Source organism: Oncorhynchus keta, chromosome 22 (genome assembly GCF_023373465.1).
Source record: "Oncorhynchus keta strain PuntledgeMale-10-30-2019 chromosome 22, Oket_V2, whole genome shotgun sequence".
Classification (NCBI taxonomy): Eukaryota; Metazoa; Chordata; class Actinopteri; order Salmoniformes; family Salmonidae; genus Oncorhynchus; species Oncorhynchus keta.
In genome coordinates, this window is record NC_068442.1 from 31879609 (window position 1) to 31898842 (window position 19234).

At 41.9% G+C, this 19234-nt stretch overlaps 1 protein-coding gene across 2 annotated transcripts; it reads right to left on the reverse strand.

The window, feature by feature from the left end:
• Nucleotides 1-6785: 6785 nt before the first annotated feature.
• LOC118401351 (anoctamin-10-like) lies at nt 6786-18217 on the reverse strand. Of its 2 annotated transcripts, none has more exons than XM_035798777.2 (13): nt 18075-18217; nt 17068-17321; nt 16532-16705; nt 16147-16287; nt 15571-15690; nt 14843-15478; nt 14526-14581; nt 13472-13546; nt 13010-13174; nt 12625-12816; nt 12278-12415; nt 11195-11311; nt 6786-11107 (listed from the first exon to the last, which is right to left on the reverse strand). In XM_035798777.2, the coding sequence occupies exons 2-13, from the start codon at nt 17315-17317 to the stop codon at nt 11099-11101; spliced, it is 2073 nt and encodes a 690-aa protein (XP_035654670.1). In that variant the 5' UTR covers nt 17318-17321; nt 18075-18217; the 3' UTR covers nt 6786-11098. The 2 variants fall into 2 exon arrangements, with proteins under 2 accessions (XP_035654670.1, XP_035654669.1); XM_035798776.2 differs by having other exon boundaries at nt 17886-18207.
• Between the last annotated feature and the right edge of the window lie 1017 nt (nt 18218-19234).

Below are 19234 nucleotides of genomic sequence, written 5' to 3' on the forward strand. Positions count from 1 at the left end.
TGTTGTAAGTGTGACAGAATTCATCTGGAGTGATCATGAGTCTCATGAGTGACCATACGGGGGGAAAAAATACATTTCAAATATATGTTTTGATAAATTATTTAGGATACATGTGAAATTTAAAAACAAAATTGGCCAAATAATGCATTTTTATTTATTGAATACACTTTAAATACATTCCAACATAAATTACAGAATATATTTAAAAGGTTTATATCAATGTGTATAAAATGTATATCACAATGTATGTTAAGGTCATCAGAAAATGTATTTAATGTATTTTAAAATGCACTCTGAAATACATTAAAGATGTATTTTAGAATATATTTTGACATGTATTTGGAAGTGTTTTGTTAAATATATTCCAACATGCATTTAAATGTATTTGTAAGAAATATATTTTTTTTATTAAAAACATGAAAAAAAAATGCCAAATCATATTGCAGCAAAATGGTGACTGTCTTAACAATGAAGCTTTAGTAGGCTCTTTGGTATCACATGCAGTTATGTGAGTCTCATTAAGACTGCAGAACTGTCATTCTACAAGCTTAACATTTAAGCACAGAACACAACATAACACATTAAGTGTCATGTCAATTGGTCACATGAGAGACTAAAAAGACTTAGCCACGCCCCAACAAGCCAACAAGTCTTCTAATAGGCTGCCACTATTACACAATCTATCTTGTCAAAATCCATTTATTGTACTTGACACATACCAAAAGCACAAACATGAAAATACATGCATTTAAATGACTACAAAAATAACTGCAAACATGATACATTATCGGTCAGTGAATGTGCATATGACAAATAAACAAACAAACTTGATGAGAGCAATTGCAACCAATGTCCAACGGGCAGAATTTAACGTGTGCTGGGTCGTTCCACAAAAATAGTGCCTTTTTGCGTCCCTTTTATATGTTAAGTAGAAATTATAGACCATTATTGAATTTTTAAAGCCTGTTATATGAAATTAAGTGCCCTTTGAAATAGACCACAAGGATAATTCAATAAATCTGATTTTCAATATGAATAAAGCTTCCAATCCCCCTGTCACATGGGGATTTATGGCTGATTTAACTAGTAGTTACCAGTTGGAGGGCCATTCAAGTGTGTTTTTCCCAGATTTGGTCAATTCCCAATTGGTTACGAACGCACCATAACACCACTAACCATCCTCTGTAGAGCTGCTATAACACCACTAACCATCCTCTGTAGAGCCGCTATAACACCACTAACCATTCTCTGTAGAGCCGCTATAACACCACTAACCATCCTCTGTAGAGCCGCTATAATACCACTAACCATCCTCTGTAGAGCCGCTATAACACCACTAACCATCCTCTGTAGAGCCGCTTTAATACCACTAACCATCCTCTGTAGAGCCGCTATAACACCACTAACCATCCTCTTTAGAGCCGCTATAGTACCACTAACCATCCTCTGTAGAGCCGCTATAACACCACTAACCATCCTCTGTAGAGACGCTATAACACCACTAACCATCCTCTGTAGAGCCGCTATAACACCACTAACCATCCTCTGTAGAGCCGCTATAACACCACTAACCATCCTCTGTAGAGACGCTATAACACCACTAACCGTCCTCTGTAGAGCCGCTATAACACCACTAACCGTCCTTTGTAGAGCCGCTATAACACCACTAACCATCCTTTGTAGAGACGCTATAACACCACTAACCGTCCTTTGTAGAACCGCTATAACACCACTAACCATCCTTTGTAGAGCCGCTATAAGACCACTAACCATCCTCTGTAGAGCCGCTATAACACCACTAACCGTCCTCTGTAGAGCCGCTATAACACCACTAACCGTCCTTTGTAGAGCCGCTATAGCACCACTAACCGTCCTTTGTAGAGCCGCTATAACACCACTAACCGTCCTCTGTAGAGCCGCTATAACACCACTAACCATCCTCTGTAGAGCCGCTATAACACCACTAACCATCCTCTGTAGAGCCGCTATAACACCACTAACCATCCTCTGTAGAGCCGCTATAATACCACTAACCATCCTCTGTAGAGCCGCTATAATACCACTAACCATCCTCTGTAGAGCCGCTATAATACCACTAACCATCCTCTGTAGAGCCGCTATAACACCACTAACCATCCTCTGTAGAGCCGCTATAATACCACTAACCATCCTCTGTAGAGCCGCTATAACACCACTAACCATCCTCTGTAGAGCCGCTATAACACCACTAACCATCCTCTGTAGAGCCGCTATAACACCACTAACCATCCTCTGTAGAGCCGCTATAACACCACTAACCATCCTCTGTAGAGCCGCTATAACACCACTAACCATCCTCTGTAGAGCCGCTATAACACCACTAACCGTCCTTTGTAGAGCCGCTATAGCACCACTAACCGTCCTCTGTAGAGCCGCTATAACACCACTAACCATCCTCTGTAGAGCCGCTATAACACCACTAACCATCCTCTGTAGAGCCGCTATAATACCACTAACCATCCTCTGTAGAGCCGCTATAATACCACTAACCATCCTCTGTAGAGCCGCTATAATACCACTAACCATCCTCTGTAGAGCCGCTATAACACCACTAACCATCCTCTGTAGAGCCGCTATAATACCACTAACCATCCTCTGTAGAGCCGCTATAATACCACTAACCATCCTCTGTAGAGCCGCTATAATACCACTAACCATCCTCTGTAGAGCCGCTATAACACCACTAACCATCCTCTGTAGAGCCGCTATAATACCACTAACCATCCTCTGTAGAGCCGCTATAATACCACTAACCATCCTCTGTAGAGCCGCTATAACACCACTAACCATCCTCTGTAGAGCCGCTATAACACCACTAACCATCCTCTGTAGAGCCGCTATAACACCACTAACCATCCTCTGTAGAGCCGCTATAACACCACTAACCGTCCTCTGTAGAGCCGCTATAATACCACTAACCATCCTCTGTAGAGCCGCTATAACACCACTAACCATCCTCTGTAGAGCCGCTATAGCACCACTAACCATCCTTTGTAGAGCCGCTATAATACCACTAACCATCCTCTGTAGAGCCGCTATAGCACCACTAACCATCCTCTGTAGAGCCGCTATAATACCACTAACCATCCTCTGTAGAGCCGCTATAGCACCACTAACCATCCTCTGTAGAGCCTCTATTATAACACCACTAACCATCCTCTGTAGAGCCGCTATAACACCACTAACCATCCTCTGTAGAGCCGCTATAATACCACTAACCATCCTCTGTAGAGCCGCTATAGCACCACTAACCATCCTCTGTAGAGCCGCTATAATACCACTAACCATCCTCTGTAGAGCCACTATAATACCACTAACCATCCTCTGTAGAGCCGCTATAACACCACTAACCATCCTCTGTAGAGCCGCTATAATACCACTAACCATCCTCTGTAGAGCCGCTATAATACCACTAACCATCCTCTGTAGAGCCGCTATAACACCACTAACCATCCTCTGTAGAGCCGCTATAACACCACTAACCATCCTCTGTAGAGCCGCTATAACACCACTAACCATCCTCTGTAGAGCCGCTATAGCACCACTAACCATCCTCTGTAGAGCCTCTATTATAACACCACTAACCATCCTCTGTAGAGCCGCTATAACACCACTAACCATCCTCTGTAGAGCCGCTATAATACCACTAACCATCCTCTGTAGAGCCGCTATAGCACCACTAACCATCCTCTGTAGAGCCGCTATAATACCACTAACCATCCTCTGTAGAGCCGCTATAGCACCACTAACCATCCTCTGTAGAGCCGCTATAGCACCACTAACCATCCTCTGTAGAGCCGCTATAATACCACTAACCATCCTCTGTAGAGCCGCTATAATACCACTAACCATCCTCTGTAGAGCCGCTATAGCACCACTAACCATCCTCTGTAGAGCCTCTATTATAACACCACTAACCATCCTCTGTAGAGCCGCTATAGCACCACTAACCATCCTCTGTAGAGCCGCTATAACACCCATCCTCTGTAGAGCCGCTATAGCACCACTAACCATCCTCTGTAGAGCCTCTATTATAACACCACTCATTGGAAGCACAAGACCTAGACCTACACTTTGACATATTGTGGAGCATTGTATTATGTATCGTTTTTGTTTGAATTGATAAAACATTTTATAATAATAAAAACAGCCTAATGGCCAATGTTTTTATTATTTAATTAAGCTGAAGAGAGGCACTTATTAAAAGTCTGTTTGTTTGTTTTTTTTATGGGGAAAACATATTTTTTATGAAATTGAACATGTGCTCTTTATGACAGAATGAAATAATTAGGTGAAATCAAATGTTTTTTTGCACTCACCATCACAATTTAAATTATTTAACTGCCTAAGTTTTTGCAAAGTTTTTCCCAATTAGGAACCACTTTGACACCCTTCAGACTAGAAGCCATGCATTTCCGGGAATATTGTCAGGCATTACATGCATTTTAGTAAAGATGCAAATGTATCTACATGTATTTGAAATATATTTTACATATTTTACATATGTTAAATATATTGAAATGTATATATTTTTTTGAATGGGGGAGGATACCTGTAAAATGTTGTTGGATTTGCCTTGTGATTTGTGTATACATTTTGTCTGTCTAGTGTTTTCTGAGAGAACGTACTGCTACTACTGTAAGAGATACAGCTTCATCAAATCAGAAATCCTACTCTAGTCTAGATGGGAACTAGCTATTATGCAAGGAACAAATGTTATTGGAAAGTGTTACAGTACGAGTGTCTTCAGAAAGCTGTGTTCTTTCCCATCAGTGGAATGCCCAGAGGAACCATGGAACAGTGGTACACGGAAATCCCATGCTACTGAATGCGACCAGAATGAATGGCGTAGTCTCAGCCCCCTCGTTGTGGAAGAGAAGCTGGCACATATATGATATGAACACGCCAACTCCACCTCCCCTGTCTTCTTTCCTCTTCTGTCATTGGATGGGGGTGGGCCTTAGATTCCACCAACCGGCTGTCTGGTCCACCTCCACACCTGGCCTGAAATCAGCTGAGGTGTGTCCATCTGTCTGTCGGCCCATTGACCCTGATTTAAACTATGACTATGTCTCGATGAGATTCATTTATTTTTGTATTTATTTAATAAAGTGGATTAAACCAGTCACGGTGTTGTGATGTGGATGATTTAAGGGGTACAGTTGAAGTCGGAAGTTTACATACACTTAGGTTGGAGTCATTAAAACTTGTTTGTCAACCACTCCACAAATCTCTTGTTAACAAACTATAGTTTTGGCAAGTCGGTAAGGACATCTGCTTTGTGCATGACACAAGTCATTTTTCCAACAATTGTTTACAGACAGATTATTTCACTTATAATTCACTTTATCACAATTCCAGTGGGTCAGAAGTTTACATACACTATGTTTACTGTGCCTTTCAACAGTTTGGAAAATTCCAGAAAATAATGTCATGGCTTTAAGAAGCTTCTATTAGGCTAATTGACATAATTTGAGTCAGTTGGAGGTGTACCTGTGGATGTATTTCAAGACCTACCTTCAAACTCAGTGCCTCTTTGCTTGACATCATTGGAAAATCAAAAGAAATCAGCGAAGACCTCAGGACAAAAACTGTAGACCTCCACAAGTCTGGTTCATCCTTGTGAGCAATTTCCAAACGACTGAAGGTACCACGTTCATCTGTACAAACAATAGTTCGCAAGTATAAACACCATGGGACCACTCAGCCGGCATACCGCTCAGGAAGGAGACACGTTCTGTCTCCTAGAGATGAACGTACTTTGGCGAAAAGTGCAAATCAATCCCAGAAAAACAGCAAAGGACCTTGTGAAGATGCTGGAGGAAACAGGTACAAAGTATATATCCACAGTAAAAATGAGTCCTATATTCTAAAAACCGCCATGAAAAAAACCCATAATGACCATTGTTATGTTTGGAGGAAAAAGGGGGAGGATTGCAAGCCGAAGAACACCATGTCAACCGTGAAGCATGGGGGTGGCAGCATCATGTTGTGGGGGTGCTTTTCTGCAGGAGGGACTGGTGCACTTCACAAAATAGATGGCATCATGAGGTAGGAAAATTATGTGGATATATTGAAGCAACATCTCAAGACATCAGTCAGGAAGTTAAAGCTTGGTTGCAAATGGGTCTTCTAAATGGACAATGACCCCAAGCATACTTCCAAAGTTGTGGCAAAATGGCTTAAGGACCACAAATTCAAGGTATTGGAGTGGCCATCACAAAGCCCTGGCCTCAATCCCATAGAAAATGTGTGGGCAGAACTGAAAAAGTGTATTTGAGCAAGGAGGCCTTCAAACCTGACTCAGTTACACCAGCTCTCAGGAGGAATGGGCCAAAATTCACCCAACATATTGTGGGAAGCTTGTAGAAGGCTACGCAAAACGTGACCCAAGTTAAACTATTTAAAGACAATGCTACCAAATACTAATTGAGTGTATGTAAACTGCTGACCTACTGGGAATGTGATGAAAGAAATAAAAGCTGAAATAAATCACTCTCTACTATTATTTGGACATTTCTGACTTTAGCCAAATACAAGGAATTTTTACAAGGATTACATGTCAGGAATTGTGAAAAACCTAGTTTAATTGTATTTGGCTAAGGTGTATGTAAACTTCCGACTTCAACTGTATGTGCTGTAGAGATGATCAACCAATAATTATTCCTCTGAAGCAGTCATGGTTTTCTTTTTTAGTCAGTCAAATGATACAAATGCATCAAAATGAATTTCAGTACCTTTTTGGATGATTAGGTATGTTTCGTTTATTTAGTCAAACACAACCATCAACCCAGCTGTTTACATTCATCCAACACTGCATCTGTTCTAAAACTCTTCCTTTTTAAAAGATACAGATAATGCACATGTAATATCATAACATATTCCAACATCAAGCTCATCATCAATCCATATGTTTAAATATAGTCATCTTCAAATAAAAGTACACAGATATGTGATATCAAGTGCTTTCAGTGGTGTTGCAATGTGCCTGAAGCGTATAACATAACACTCATAAAGTACGTGCTTAGAAAAAAGAGTTCAAAAAGGGTTCTTCGGGAAGTCCCCTTAGGAGAATCCTTTTTGGTTCCAGGTAGAACCCAAAAGACCTTTACCTGGAACCAAAAATAGTTCTCCTATGGGGGCAGCCGAAGATCCCTTTTAGGCTAGATAGCACCTTTCTTCCTAAAAGTGTACGTGGAACACACTGTCGGGAAAAATTTACAAAATTATATGCATATTTGCACTTGTGTGATTATACAGCAAATTAAATACTTGCATAGTATGTTTCACACACACAATAAAGTCCAAAGCTATCCAATATTTCAAGAAGTCTCAAACACACTTATGCTGAAGCTGCATTAACACAACGTACAAAAGCTCTTAGCTCTTGCTCTTTGGTTTTCCTTCATCATCAGTGCCTTGCCTCTCACTCTAGTACAGGGATGTCAAATATATGGCCCACGGGCTGGATTCGGCCAGCGAAAGGTTCCTATCCGGCCTGCGGGTGGTTTAAGTAATATATATATATATATATATATATATATATATATATATATATATATATAGATAGATAGATAGATAGATAGATAGATAGATAGATAGATAGATAGATAGATAGATAGATAGATAGATAGATAGATAGATAGATAGATAGATAGATAGATAGATAGATAGATAGATAGATAGATAGATAGATAGATAGATAGATAGATAGATAGATGGGGGGGGTTGACATATACAGTGCATTTGGAAAGTATTCAGACGCCTTGACTTTTTCCACATTTTGTTACGTTACAGCCTTATTCTAAAATGTATTAAATTGCATGTTTTTCCTCATCAATCTACAGTAATAATACCCCATAATGACAAAGCAAAAACAGGTTTTTAGAAATGTTATGAGACTCGAAATTGAGCTCAGGTGCATCCTGTTTCCATTGATCATCCATCCGTGAGAGGTTTCTAGAACTTGATTGGTGTCAGACGCTCCCCATCCAACTTGACAGAGCTTGAGAGGATCTGCAGAGTGGAATGGGAGAAACTCCCCAAATAAAGGTATGCCAAGCTTGTAGCTTCATACCCAAGAAGACTCAAGGCTGTAATCGCTGCCAAAGATGCTTCAACAAAGTACTGAGTAAAGAGTCTGGATACTTATGTAAATGTGATATTACAGTTTTACATTTTTTATAAATGTGCCAAAATTTCTACAAACCTGTTTTTGCTTTGTCATTATGGGGTAATGTGTGTAGGTTGATGAGGAAAAAAATATGTAATCCATTTTATAATAAGGCTGTAACGTAACAAAAGGGGGTCTGAATACGTTCGAATGCACTGTATACATACAGTGGGGCAAAAAAGTATTTAGTCAGCCACCAATTGTGCAAGTTCTCCCACTTAAAAAGATGAGAGAGGCCTGTAATTTTCATCATAGGTACACTTCAACTATGACAGACAAAATGAGAAAAGCAAATCCAGAAAATCACATTGTAGGATTTTTAATGAATTTATTTGCAGATTATGGTGGAAAATAAGTATTTGGTCACCTACAAACAAGCAAGATTTCTGGCTCTCACAGACCTGTAACTTCTTCTTTAAGAGGCTCCTCTGTCCTCCACTTGTTACCTGTATTAATGGCACCTGTTTGAACTTGTTATCAGTATAAAAGACACCTGTCTACAACCTCAAACAGTCACACTCCAAACTCCACTATGGCCGAGACCAAAGAACTGCCAAAGGACACCAGAAACAAAATTGTAGACCTGCACCAGGCTGGGAAGACTGAATCTGCAATAGGTAAGCAGCTTGGTTTGAAGAAATCAACTGTGGGAGCAATTATTAGGAAATGGAAGACATACAATACCACTGATAATCTCCCTCGATCTGGGGCTCCACGCAAGATCTCAACCCGTGGGGTCAAAATGATCACAAGAACAATGAGCAAAAATCCCAGAACCACACGGGGGGAACCTAGTGAATGACCTGCAGAGAGCTGGGACCAAAGTAACAAAGCCTACCATCAGCAAGGGCATTGAAGATTAAATGTGGCTGGGTCTTTCAGCATGACAATGATCCCAAACACACCGCCCGGGCAACGAAGGAGTGGCTTCGTAAGAAGCATTTCAAGGTCCTGGAGTGGCCTAGCCAGTCTCCAGATCTCAACCCCATAGAAAATCTTTGGAGGGAGTTGAAAGTCCGTGTTGCCCAGCAACAGCCCCAAAACATCACTGCTCTAGAGGAGATCTGCATGGAGGAATGGGCCAAAATACCAGCAACAGTGTGTGAAAACCTTGTGAAGACTTACAGAAAACATTTGACCTCTGTCATTGCCAACAAAGGGTATATAACAAAGTATTGAGATAAACTTGTGTTATTGACCAAGTACTTATTTTCCACCATCATTTGCAAATAAATTCATTAAAATCCTACAATGTGAGTTTCTTGATTTTGTTTTCTCATTTTGTCTGTTATAGTTGAAGTGTACCTATGATGAAAATTACAGGCCTCTCTCGTCTTTTTCAGTGGGAGAACTTGCACAATGGGGGCTGACTAAATAATTTTTTGCCCCACTGCATGTATGTATATATATATACAGTACCGGTCAAAAGTTTGGACACACCTACTCATTCAAGGGTTTTGCTTTATTTGGACTATTTTCTACATTGTAGAAAAAAGCTGTCATCAAGGCAAATGGTGGCCACTTTGAAGAATCTCAAATATAAAATATGTTTTGATTTGTTTAACACTTATTTGGTTACTACATGATTCCATATGTGTTATTTCATAGTTTTGATGTCTTCACTATTATACTACAATGTAGAAAATAGTAAAAATAAAGAAAAACCCTGGAATGAGTAGGTGTGTCCAAACTTTTGACTGGTACTGTATATATATTACTTTTTAAATTATTATTATACATTTTTAAGGGGGAATCAAACTCATTATACTTTAAAATGACTAAAACAACATTGAAACTGTGTAGAAATGCTAATGGACCCTACATTCTTACAGTTTCTTGAGTGTGTCCAGCATCCTAAAAATCACCGAAATGAAAGCTAGACAGACAAGGAGTAACATTTTCAAAAACAATAGAGAAGTATTTTTTGCACTTTTTGACAGTGAGGAAATATAGCACATTTTCAGTGCAGCTCTCCGGACCTCGATGAAGACCAAATGGCCCCCCGGACCAAAATTAGTTTGACACCCCTGCCATCTCCCTTGACATGAGAGACTTCTCTAGTTATGACTTGAGCAGTCCTCCAGGGTGAGATACTGAGACTGACAGAGCTTCTCAGGGCAGACTCTGGCAGGCTCCAGGATTTAGGTTTAGAGGTCAGACAGACATCTCTTTGGATCCTCCTCTCCCTCATCACCATGGCAGCTGATTCTAATGAGCCCCCAGGTCCAGACCAACATTTGAAGGGCAACAGGAGACAGATTATGGACTTCCCCTCAGGGGTTCCCAGTGGTGTAAAGTACTTAAGTAAACATACTTTTAAGTACTACTTAAGTAGTTTTTGGGGGTATCTGTACTTCACTATTTATATTTTTGACGACTTTTACTTTTACTCCACAACATTCCTAAATAAAATAATATACTTTTTACTCCTTACATTTTTCCTGACACACAAAAGTACTCGTTACAATTAGAATGCTCAAGCAGAATTATGGCACCTATCAATATAACACTTTGTCATCCCTACTGCCTCTGATCTGGCAGAATCACAAAACACAACTACTGTGTTTGTAATTTATGTCTAAGTGTTGAAGTGTGCCACTTTCTGTCCGTAATTAAAAATAACACGAAAATAGTGCCAACTAGTTTGCTTAATATAAGGATTTTTTTGTACAGCATTTACTTTTACTTTGTACTTTTACGCAAGTATGACAATGTAGTACTTTTTCTACCACTATACTTAAGTACATTTAAAACCAGATACTTTTAGACTTTTACTCAAGTAGTACTTTACTGGGTAACTTTTACTTGAGCCATTTTCTGTTAAGGTATCTTTACTTTTAAGTATGACAATCAAGTACTTTTCCACCACTGGGGGTTCCACAACCTTTAGAGCTTCTGTAAAGTCAAAGGGAGATGTTTGATTGTCAGACACTTGATTGTTACGGTAAGGTCAGGGCTTTTCTATAATGATTATTCTCTCACCTGCTGCCCAAGAGCTTGCATGGAGTGAAACTCAATCTGTTCCCTCTTGATTCTGACCCAGTCTGGTTCGTCTGGGATCATAAAAGCAAGAATCATCTTGACCAGGATCAGGACATGCTGACAAACAAACACACACATATACACTAAGTATTAGTATACAATACATGAAGAACACCTGCTCTTTCCATGACTGACAACCCTAGTCACAGACTGTTCTCTCTGCTACTGCACGGAAAGCGGTACCTTAGTGCCAAGTCTAGGTCCAAGAGGCTCCTAAACTGCTTTTACCTCCAAGGCATGAGACTACTGAACAGCTAATCAAGTGGCTACCCAGACTATTTGCATTGCCCCCCTCTGTTATTATCTTTGCATAGTCACTTTAATAACTGTACATGTACATATTACCTCAATTACCTCGACACAGGTACACCTGCACATTGACTCTGTACCGGTACCCCCTGTATATAGCCCCGCTATTGTTATATACTGCTGCTCTTTAATCATTTGTTTTTCTTATCTCTTACTTTTTTTAGGTATTTTCTTAAAACTGCATTGTTGGTTAAGGACTTGTAAGTAAGCATTTCACTGTAAGGTCTACTACACCTGTTGTGTTTGGAGTAATTGAGACATGGGTTGTGTATGTGCCATTCAGAGGGTGAATGGGAAAGACAAAACATTTAAGTACCTTTGAACAGGGTATGTTAGTAGGTGGTAGCGCACCGGTTTGTGTCAAAAACTACAACACTGCTGGGTTTTTCACACTCAACAGTTTTCTGTGTGTATCAAGAATGGTCCACCACCCAAAGGACATCCAGCCAACTTGACACAACTGTGGGAAGCATTGGAGTCAACATGGGCCTAGCATCCCTGTGGGACGCTTTCAGCACGTTGTGGAGTCCATGCACAGATCAATTGAGGCTATACTTCAGAGCAACTCAATATTAGGAAGCTGTTCCTAATGTTTGGTATACTCAGTGTACATACAACATATGAACAGTTGGGTAGATAATGACAGAGTAATATGCTATGAATAAGACAACTGTTATGAGCAAGATACTGAACTGTACTATAATCATACTGTACCTCGACCAGAATGGCGAAGAGAATGATGTTTCTGCCGCTGATCCCTCCCTCCAGACAGAACTCCCGGACCCGAGGAGACAGTAGCAACAGCCAGCAGTTAGACATAACTGAAACGAACCCCAGAACCTCAAACGCTGTCTGAAATATACAAAGGCATACATAAGTATAGTTACAGGAGCAAAGACAGACATGTGTACAGCAACATGGATTGGCACCAATTTGAAAATGACATTAACCACATCTATTTATTCACCAGATTTAGCTACATAGCTCATTTCCATCTGCAGTAAAATGCACTCCCTTGTTTGTTCACATTTTCACATTCCCTCTCTTAAAAACCACCTGACCTGCCACACTCCTATGTTGGACACAGGGGCTGAGAAGGGTTTTCGGAACAGTTTACAGATCTTGTATGCATCTGCTCTGATCTCTGTGACGTTGTTGAGGAGCAGGAGGACGGCGGTGAGCGGGTACACACAGGAGAACAGACTCAAATACCCAAACTGCACCAGCAACTCAATGTACTCAGCAAATAGGCCCTGAAACATAGCGACAGATGCGATAAGTTACACACCAAAACATAACATTGAGTCACATACAGTACAAATACAGTGCAAATACACTCAACCTTAATTCAACCCCAGATACAGATACAAAGAAAGTCAGACAAGAGCACAATGAAGAGAAACAGAGGAAAACGTTCAAACACAAACACATTTTACATGGACTTACTGGAAAAGGGGGCAGGCTTCTCTGGGCTCTGAGTTTGTCCACATTTGGGTCATCCTCCTGCTGATTCTTCTGAGGAGCACTGAAGAAGCGGTCCACTATGAACGGCACCACCACCTCTGTACACTGGTTCACCAGTTGGGTCACGATTAGCAGAGACGCAAGCCTCTGCGTACACAGACAGATAGTTAACACACACAAATAGTTACCTGCTGTATACAAACGCACTCATGCATGCACCCGCACACGCACACGCACACACACACACACACAGGCTGTGATCAACTACTTTAGGTGCAGTACATACTGCACACAGAGAGATCATGATGTGTTCTGTTGAACAGCTCAAGAAAACATTTATTTACATTAGCGATTTTTACTGTTACATTGTAAATTACATTTAAGTCATTTAATTTCCTCTGGTCAGTCATAAACAAACAGTGCTGCCCAACTGAAATCTCTTACCTTCCTTAGAAGTGGAAGGTCTTGTTTGTAGAAGGCAATGTGAAATAGCACAGCAAAGTAGTTGAAGAAAGTGAACTGAAAAATAGACATTTGCAGTTTCAAAGCTAATTTCCACCAATGCTAAACATTTTGTCATGGGGCTGAGAAGATTTGACAGTTTTAAAGATGGTTTCCTGCAACTCTACTTATTTTGCCATAGGGCTGAGAAAACATTTAACAGTTTTAAAGCTAGTTTCCTGCAAATCTTTACATTTGTCATATGGTTGAGTGAAAAATGGCAGTTTCAAAGCTAATTTCCTGCAATTCTACACATTTTGTCATTGGGCGGAAAGAACATTTTACAGTTTTAAAGCTAGTTTCCTACAATTTTACACATTTTGACATGGGGCTGAGAGAAAAGTTGCAGTTTTAAAACTAGCTTTCTGCAATAGTACACATTTTTGCCATGGCTTATGCCATGTTCTTATGCTATCTGGGTGACTCAAACATTATAACAAAATCAATGGGAGACTCATGCCATGACTACATTTTTATTTTGGTGATTGTTAGTTCCCAGAGGTGATCTAAATTTTAAATATATTGCTCCAATATATTTTCTACATACTTTATATCTAGTTCTAGTTCACACTGAAAACATTTTACTGAAAATTATTTGGGATGGTAAAATAGCACACCGCCGCTGCTAAATGCACATGTGAGAAACACTGAATACATATCCTGTTTTACTGTATCTGATTTGCCTCTGACTAAGGAATGGCTCCCACATCTGCTTATACATACACAGATGATACCATCTGCACACTAAACCTACCTGTATCAGAATACAGTTAGCTCTGCACCAGGGACTAATGCAACAGATTTAGATATTCAGTAAGAACAGAGAGAGAGGGAGGACCAGAGGGATAGGTGGAGGATGAGAAGGAGGAGGAGGAGGAGAAGGAGGAGGATGAAGAAGGTTGAAGAGGAGAAGGAGGAGAAGGAGGAAGAAGAAGGAGGAAGAGGAGGAGGAGGAGAGGAATAAACTGACAGATGGAGAAGGACAAGTGGGACTGACCAGGAGGACTTTGGTGGTATGATGGTTCTGGAAGGAGGACTCCTCTCTGTGGTTTTCTACAAGAAGAAAATAAACAGATTTTCAGGTGTTACAGACAAACAATCTGTGACACCTTGTATCCAATTGCATACTGTATGATTCTATTAGCCTATGCCCTTCGGTGAACTTAGCTCTGTTTTCCCAAACATTTTACCCCCCACCACAATTATTCATCAACATCAAACGTATTGTCTCTCTCCCTCTTCTCAATGTGATTATTTTTCACCTCCTCCCTATCTAACCCATCTACCTCTCCATCGCCCAGTGCCCTTTCTCACCCCACTCGGTGAGTTGCATGGCCACAGTGCGGTACACATTCCCCAGCATGTTGGTGTAGACGATGTGAGCCACAGAGGGCAGGTAGAGCAGAGCTCCAGAGAACAGGGAGCCGCTGTCCTGATGGAAGCCCTGTGCCAGTGCCTCTCCGTGGTAGAACCCTGTCATACCCAGCACCACCATCCCCAGGAAGAACCCCACCAGGGGCACAGACACCAGGCCTACACGCAGCTGCCTCTGCCACTCCGGGAACAGGGGCTCCAGCCGCCCGGTCACAGGGTTGATCCCCAGGGTGCCGTGGAAACCAGGGCGGGGCTCAGCGAAGCGCTCGGCCAGGTGTAGCAAGCCCCATCGGTGGGAGAGGGAGGAGCTGCGTCGCTTCCAGAACTCCATGACCAGCGTGGACCACAACATGCTGAACACGGCCTGTACCATGTGACCGCTGACCGAGGGGCTGTCGTCCACCTCTACCACCCCCCCAGCCTGCTCCTTCACAACTCCAGCTCCTGATCCACCTCCAGGCAGCAGAAAGGTCAGCACCAGGCCTAGGATAGCAGGGGGCACCAGAGCCCAGGTGTAGAAGTCCAGAAAGCTGAAGTAAAACCCCACGGTGCCTCCGAAGTAGGCTTGGATAGAGTCTGCATAAAGGACAGAGAGACCATTAGTAGGATAAAGGAATACAAGTTTGGGTATGTGTGTCTATGTTTATATTCATGTTGTTGTTGTTTACCAAGAGGCTGTCCCCATATCTGCTTCCCAGAGTACCAGTTTCTGCACAGGTCTGTCAGTCTCTGCTTGTCATGCAGAGGGAAGATGTCCTTTATCACTCCCGCCTTTTCTAGCTTCTGACCTACAATATAGAAACAAGAGGGATAGGCTATGACAGGACAGAGAGCTGTCCAATACAACTACCATTACTACACATACAGACAGGGAAGAGGAGGTAACATAGGCAGAAGCTCGGCAGAAATGCATTACACTGTTAACGCTATCCAGCATATGTAAGGGACAGTGTGTTGTAGTTCTCAGAGCAGTAAGGGAGGACAGGAGAGAGCACAGAAATTATCAACCAGAGGTGGAGCTCTGCCCTGCTGCAGAGCAGCTTAGCTAAGCAAAATAATGACAAAGAGAACCGAAAATGCTGAGGTAAACAGAATATTTAAAACAGCGCACGAGCGCGCACACACACACACACACACACACACACACACACACACACACACACACACACACACACACACACACACACACACACACACACACACACACACACACACACACACACACAGACAGAGTAGAGACTCACATATGTTCTCCCTGGCCTTCAGGACCCCCTGAGACTCAGGGACTCCAGGGATTTTCTGCCCCTTCTGGGCCCTTAGAAAGTCCAGCTCATACTTGACTATGTACTGACGCTCCGCTAGCGTCAGGAACTCCTGCATGTCATCTGGTAACACAGAGGACAGGCGTCAACCAAGACTGTCATATATATTACATTTCATATTGTATTTGATCTTTATTACTACAGTTTATTACCACAGTGAATGTGTTGATTGTATTCCAACAGAAGGTGTATTGAGTGCTGAATATCTACACAACAAGTTCAATTTCAACTTGCCTAGTCCTGTTAGTAACTGTTATTACCGTAACTATCCCTCTACTCTTTCCCTGCTGATTACCAACATTCTTACCAACATTTCTGAAGTTGTCTCTGTCATTGTAGGAGAAAGCAACCATGTCTTCATTGTGGTATTTCTTACACAGCCCCAAGTCCTCTGTGGCTCTGAGGAGGGTGCAGCGAGGAGCAGACACCACGATCACATCCCCACACTCATCCTCTCCAGGGTGGGCCAGCAACGCTGCGCCTAGTCCAGGGAGGAAGAGAGAGGTTCAACCATATTATCATTGCCTCTACTGCAGTGTTCTTTGAGGGTGTAGTCCTACAATCTTCAGTTTCAGCCCGGTAATGACTGACACCTGATTCAGCTAATAAACTTAGATACTGATGAATGCTCCCGCAGTTGTAATGTGCAGCGTTTTGACTCAAAGGTCTTCGTCAGGCTTAACCCACGTTAATAAAGCAGTAACTGGATGTACGCACACTCCTTTGTAACAAGAGACTCAACTAATAAACTAATATTACTCAATAGTACTGAGCTGGAACAAAACACAACAAACATTGAAGACGTCTGACCTGCTGCTGATCCTATCTGACCTGACCTCTCACCTCCGTCTCTCTCGGACACCTCGATCAGGGAGATGAGCCACCTCTTGGTGACGGGCTGGATGTTGTCTGAAAGCTGAATGAGGACCAGGGGCTCCACCTGCTCAGACACACAGCAGGGACAGCTGACCTGCGTCCAGGAGCCCTGGTTCAGGACCTTCGTCTGGGTTTGGACGGAGCCTTCATCTTCATTACCCAGCAATGCTGTTGTCTCCCTGTGGCCTTCACCTTTATCACCTAGTGATGTCATCATCTCCCTGTAGAGAGGCAGTGTGTGTTACCTGGTTCATCATCTGTGATATATTTATACACCCTGTAATCCACACATTTACATGGAGAGTTGAAATGGCCATAGAGGTTTGTGGCTGTAGGTTAGAGAGCAGGCCAATTTGCATGTGATGCTGAGAGGGCAGGGAAGCAGTAAAACATAGAGAGGACAGAGAGGAATGACCAGATGGCAGAGATCTGAAGTTGTGAACACTGAGTCAACATAGGAGGGCAGCAGTAGCCAGAGATAGACGTTATCAACAGAAACAAGGGGCCAGGCCGGCTGCAGTACATAGTCTTCTTTGTGCTTGGCTCTAAGTGCTTCACCTCACTGTCTCTTTAATTATGTTGTGCGTCAAGAAGGAACCGCAGAGAGCAACGGCAGTGTGGTAGCAGCATCTGAGCAGATAAGCTTCCTATGGGCTCTGCCTCTGACAACAGAGATATATATAACATGTAACATCAAGGCCGAGAGGAAGAAAGTGAAAGCTAGATAGAGGAGGAAGGAGGGAGGGAAGTAAAGAATAATGAGTGTATGAAGGAGTTTACGGTACCTGACAGGGCGCTGAGGTATAGGTCAATAGGCGTATGTGGATAGCTGGCCCACACCCCCTCCAGTGTGATGTTTGAACACACACAATAGCACAGACAACACACACACGAACATACACACACAGTTGTCCTGAAATAAAGGTGGGGCCTGGTCAGGGGTCCTGAACACAGACCTAAACACACACACTTACACACTACGGATCTGCCCTTGCAGATGGTTGATTCAAAGTTGAGTTGCAGGACAGGAATGCAGTGAAACTTCTCCTTCCCTTCAGGGTGTGGAGCTCTGCTCACTGCGTTTATTTTTCCTCCCTGACAGGCACCTCCCATCTCTGTCTGCCTTTGTCTGTCTGCAGCCCTGGGTCCTACTGTCCCACAGAGCTCTGAGTCACAGACCATAGCCACCACAGTACTGAACTACTCCCACACAGCAGGCTGCATATGCAGTGGGGTCTGAAATTGACACCCTTGATAAAGATTAGCAAAAATGACTGTATAAAATAAATCATTCAAATACAATACTATATTGTATGCCCTCCAAAATTGGGAAATTCTATTATTTTATACTAATACAATTGCTCAGATAAAGAGATTTTGTTTAGTAAGTAATACATTTTTCTCTGAAACAGAGCAGAATTCATGGTTCCTTCAATGATGGCAAGTCGCCCAGATCCTGAGGTAGCAAAGCATCCCCAAACCATCACACTACTACCACCATGCTTGACCGTTGGTATGAGGCTCTTACTGTGGAATGCAGTGTTTGGTTTTCACCAAACATAACGTGAGCAGTGTTGCCAAAAAAGCACCTGGAAGCACCTGGATGATCGTCAAGACTCCTGGAAAAATGTAATGTTTTGGAATGGCCTAGTCAAAGTCCAGACTTAAACCCCATTGAGATGTTGTGGCAGGACTGAAAACAATTTATGCTAGAAAACCCTCAAATATTGTTGAGTTAAAACAGTTCTGCATGGAAGTGTGCCACAATTCTTCCACAGTGATGTGAGAGATGTTTGGTTGCAGTCATTGCAGCTAAAGGTGGCACAACCTTTGAGTTTGGCATAACTGTATAAAATAAATGAAAATGATCCAAAGTTGTATTTGTTAACTCAGGTCCCTTTATCTAATATTAGGTTTTGGTTGAAGATCTAAAAACTAGTGTCGAAAATATGCAAAAATAGAGAAAATCAGAAATGGGGCAAACTTGTTTTTCACGGCACTGTATGCTGTAGGAAATCACCTTCATTAGTAGCCATTAGTAAGGCAAAGAATAACAGAATGACCTACAGTCCAGTACATCAACATGACTATTAAAAAATAAATAATTGTAGGTTTAGAGTAAAAATCTGCATTT

Bases quoted from the DNA above. Each gene is read 5' to 3' on its own strand.
- LOC118401351 (XM_035798777.2), bottom strand. From the start codon at position 17,317: ATGATGACATCACTAGGTGATAAAGGTGAAGGCCACAGGGAGACAACA. The intron at 16,288-16,531 runs GTAAGAATGTTG...CTGTGTTACCAG, and splicing joins AGACAACTTCAGAAATGTTG to ATGACATGCAGGAGTTCCTG. The intron at 13,547-14,525 runs GTCAGTCCCACT...TCTATTTTTCAG, and splicing joins ATACCACCAAAGTCCTCCTG to TTCACTTTCTTCAACTACTT.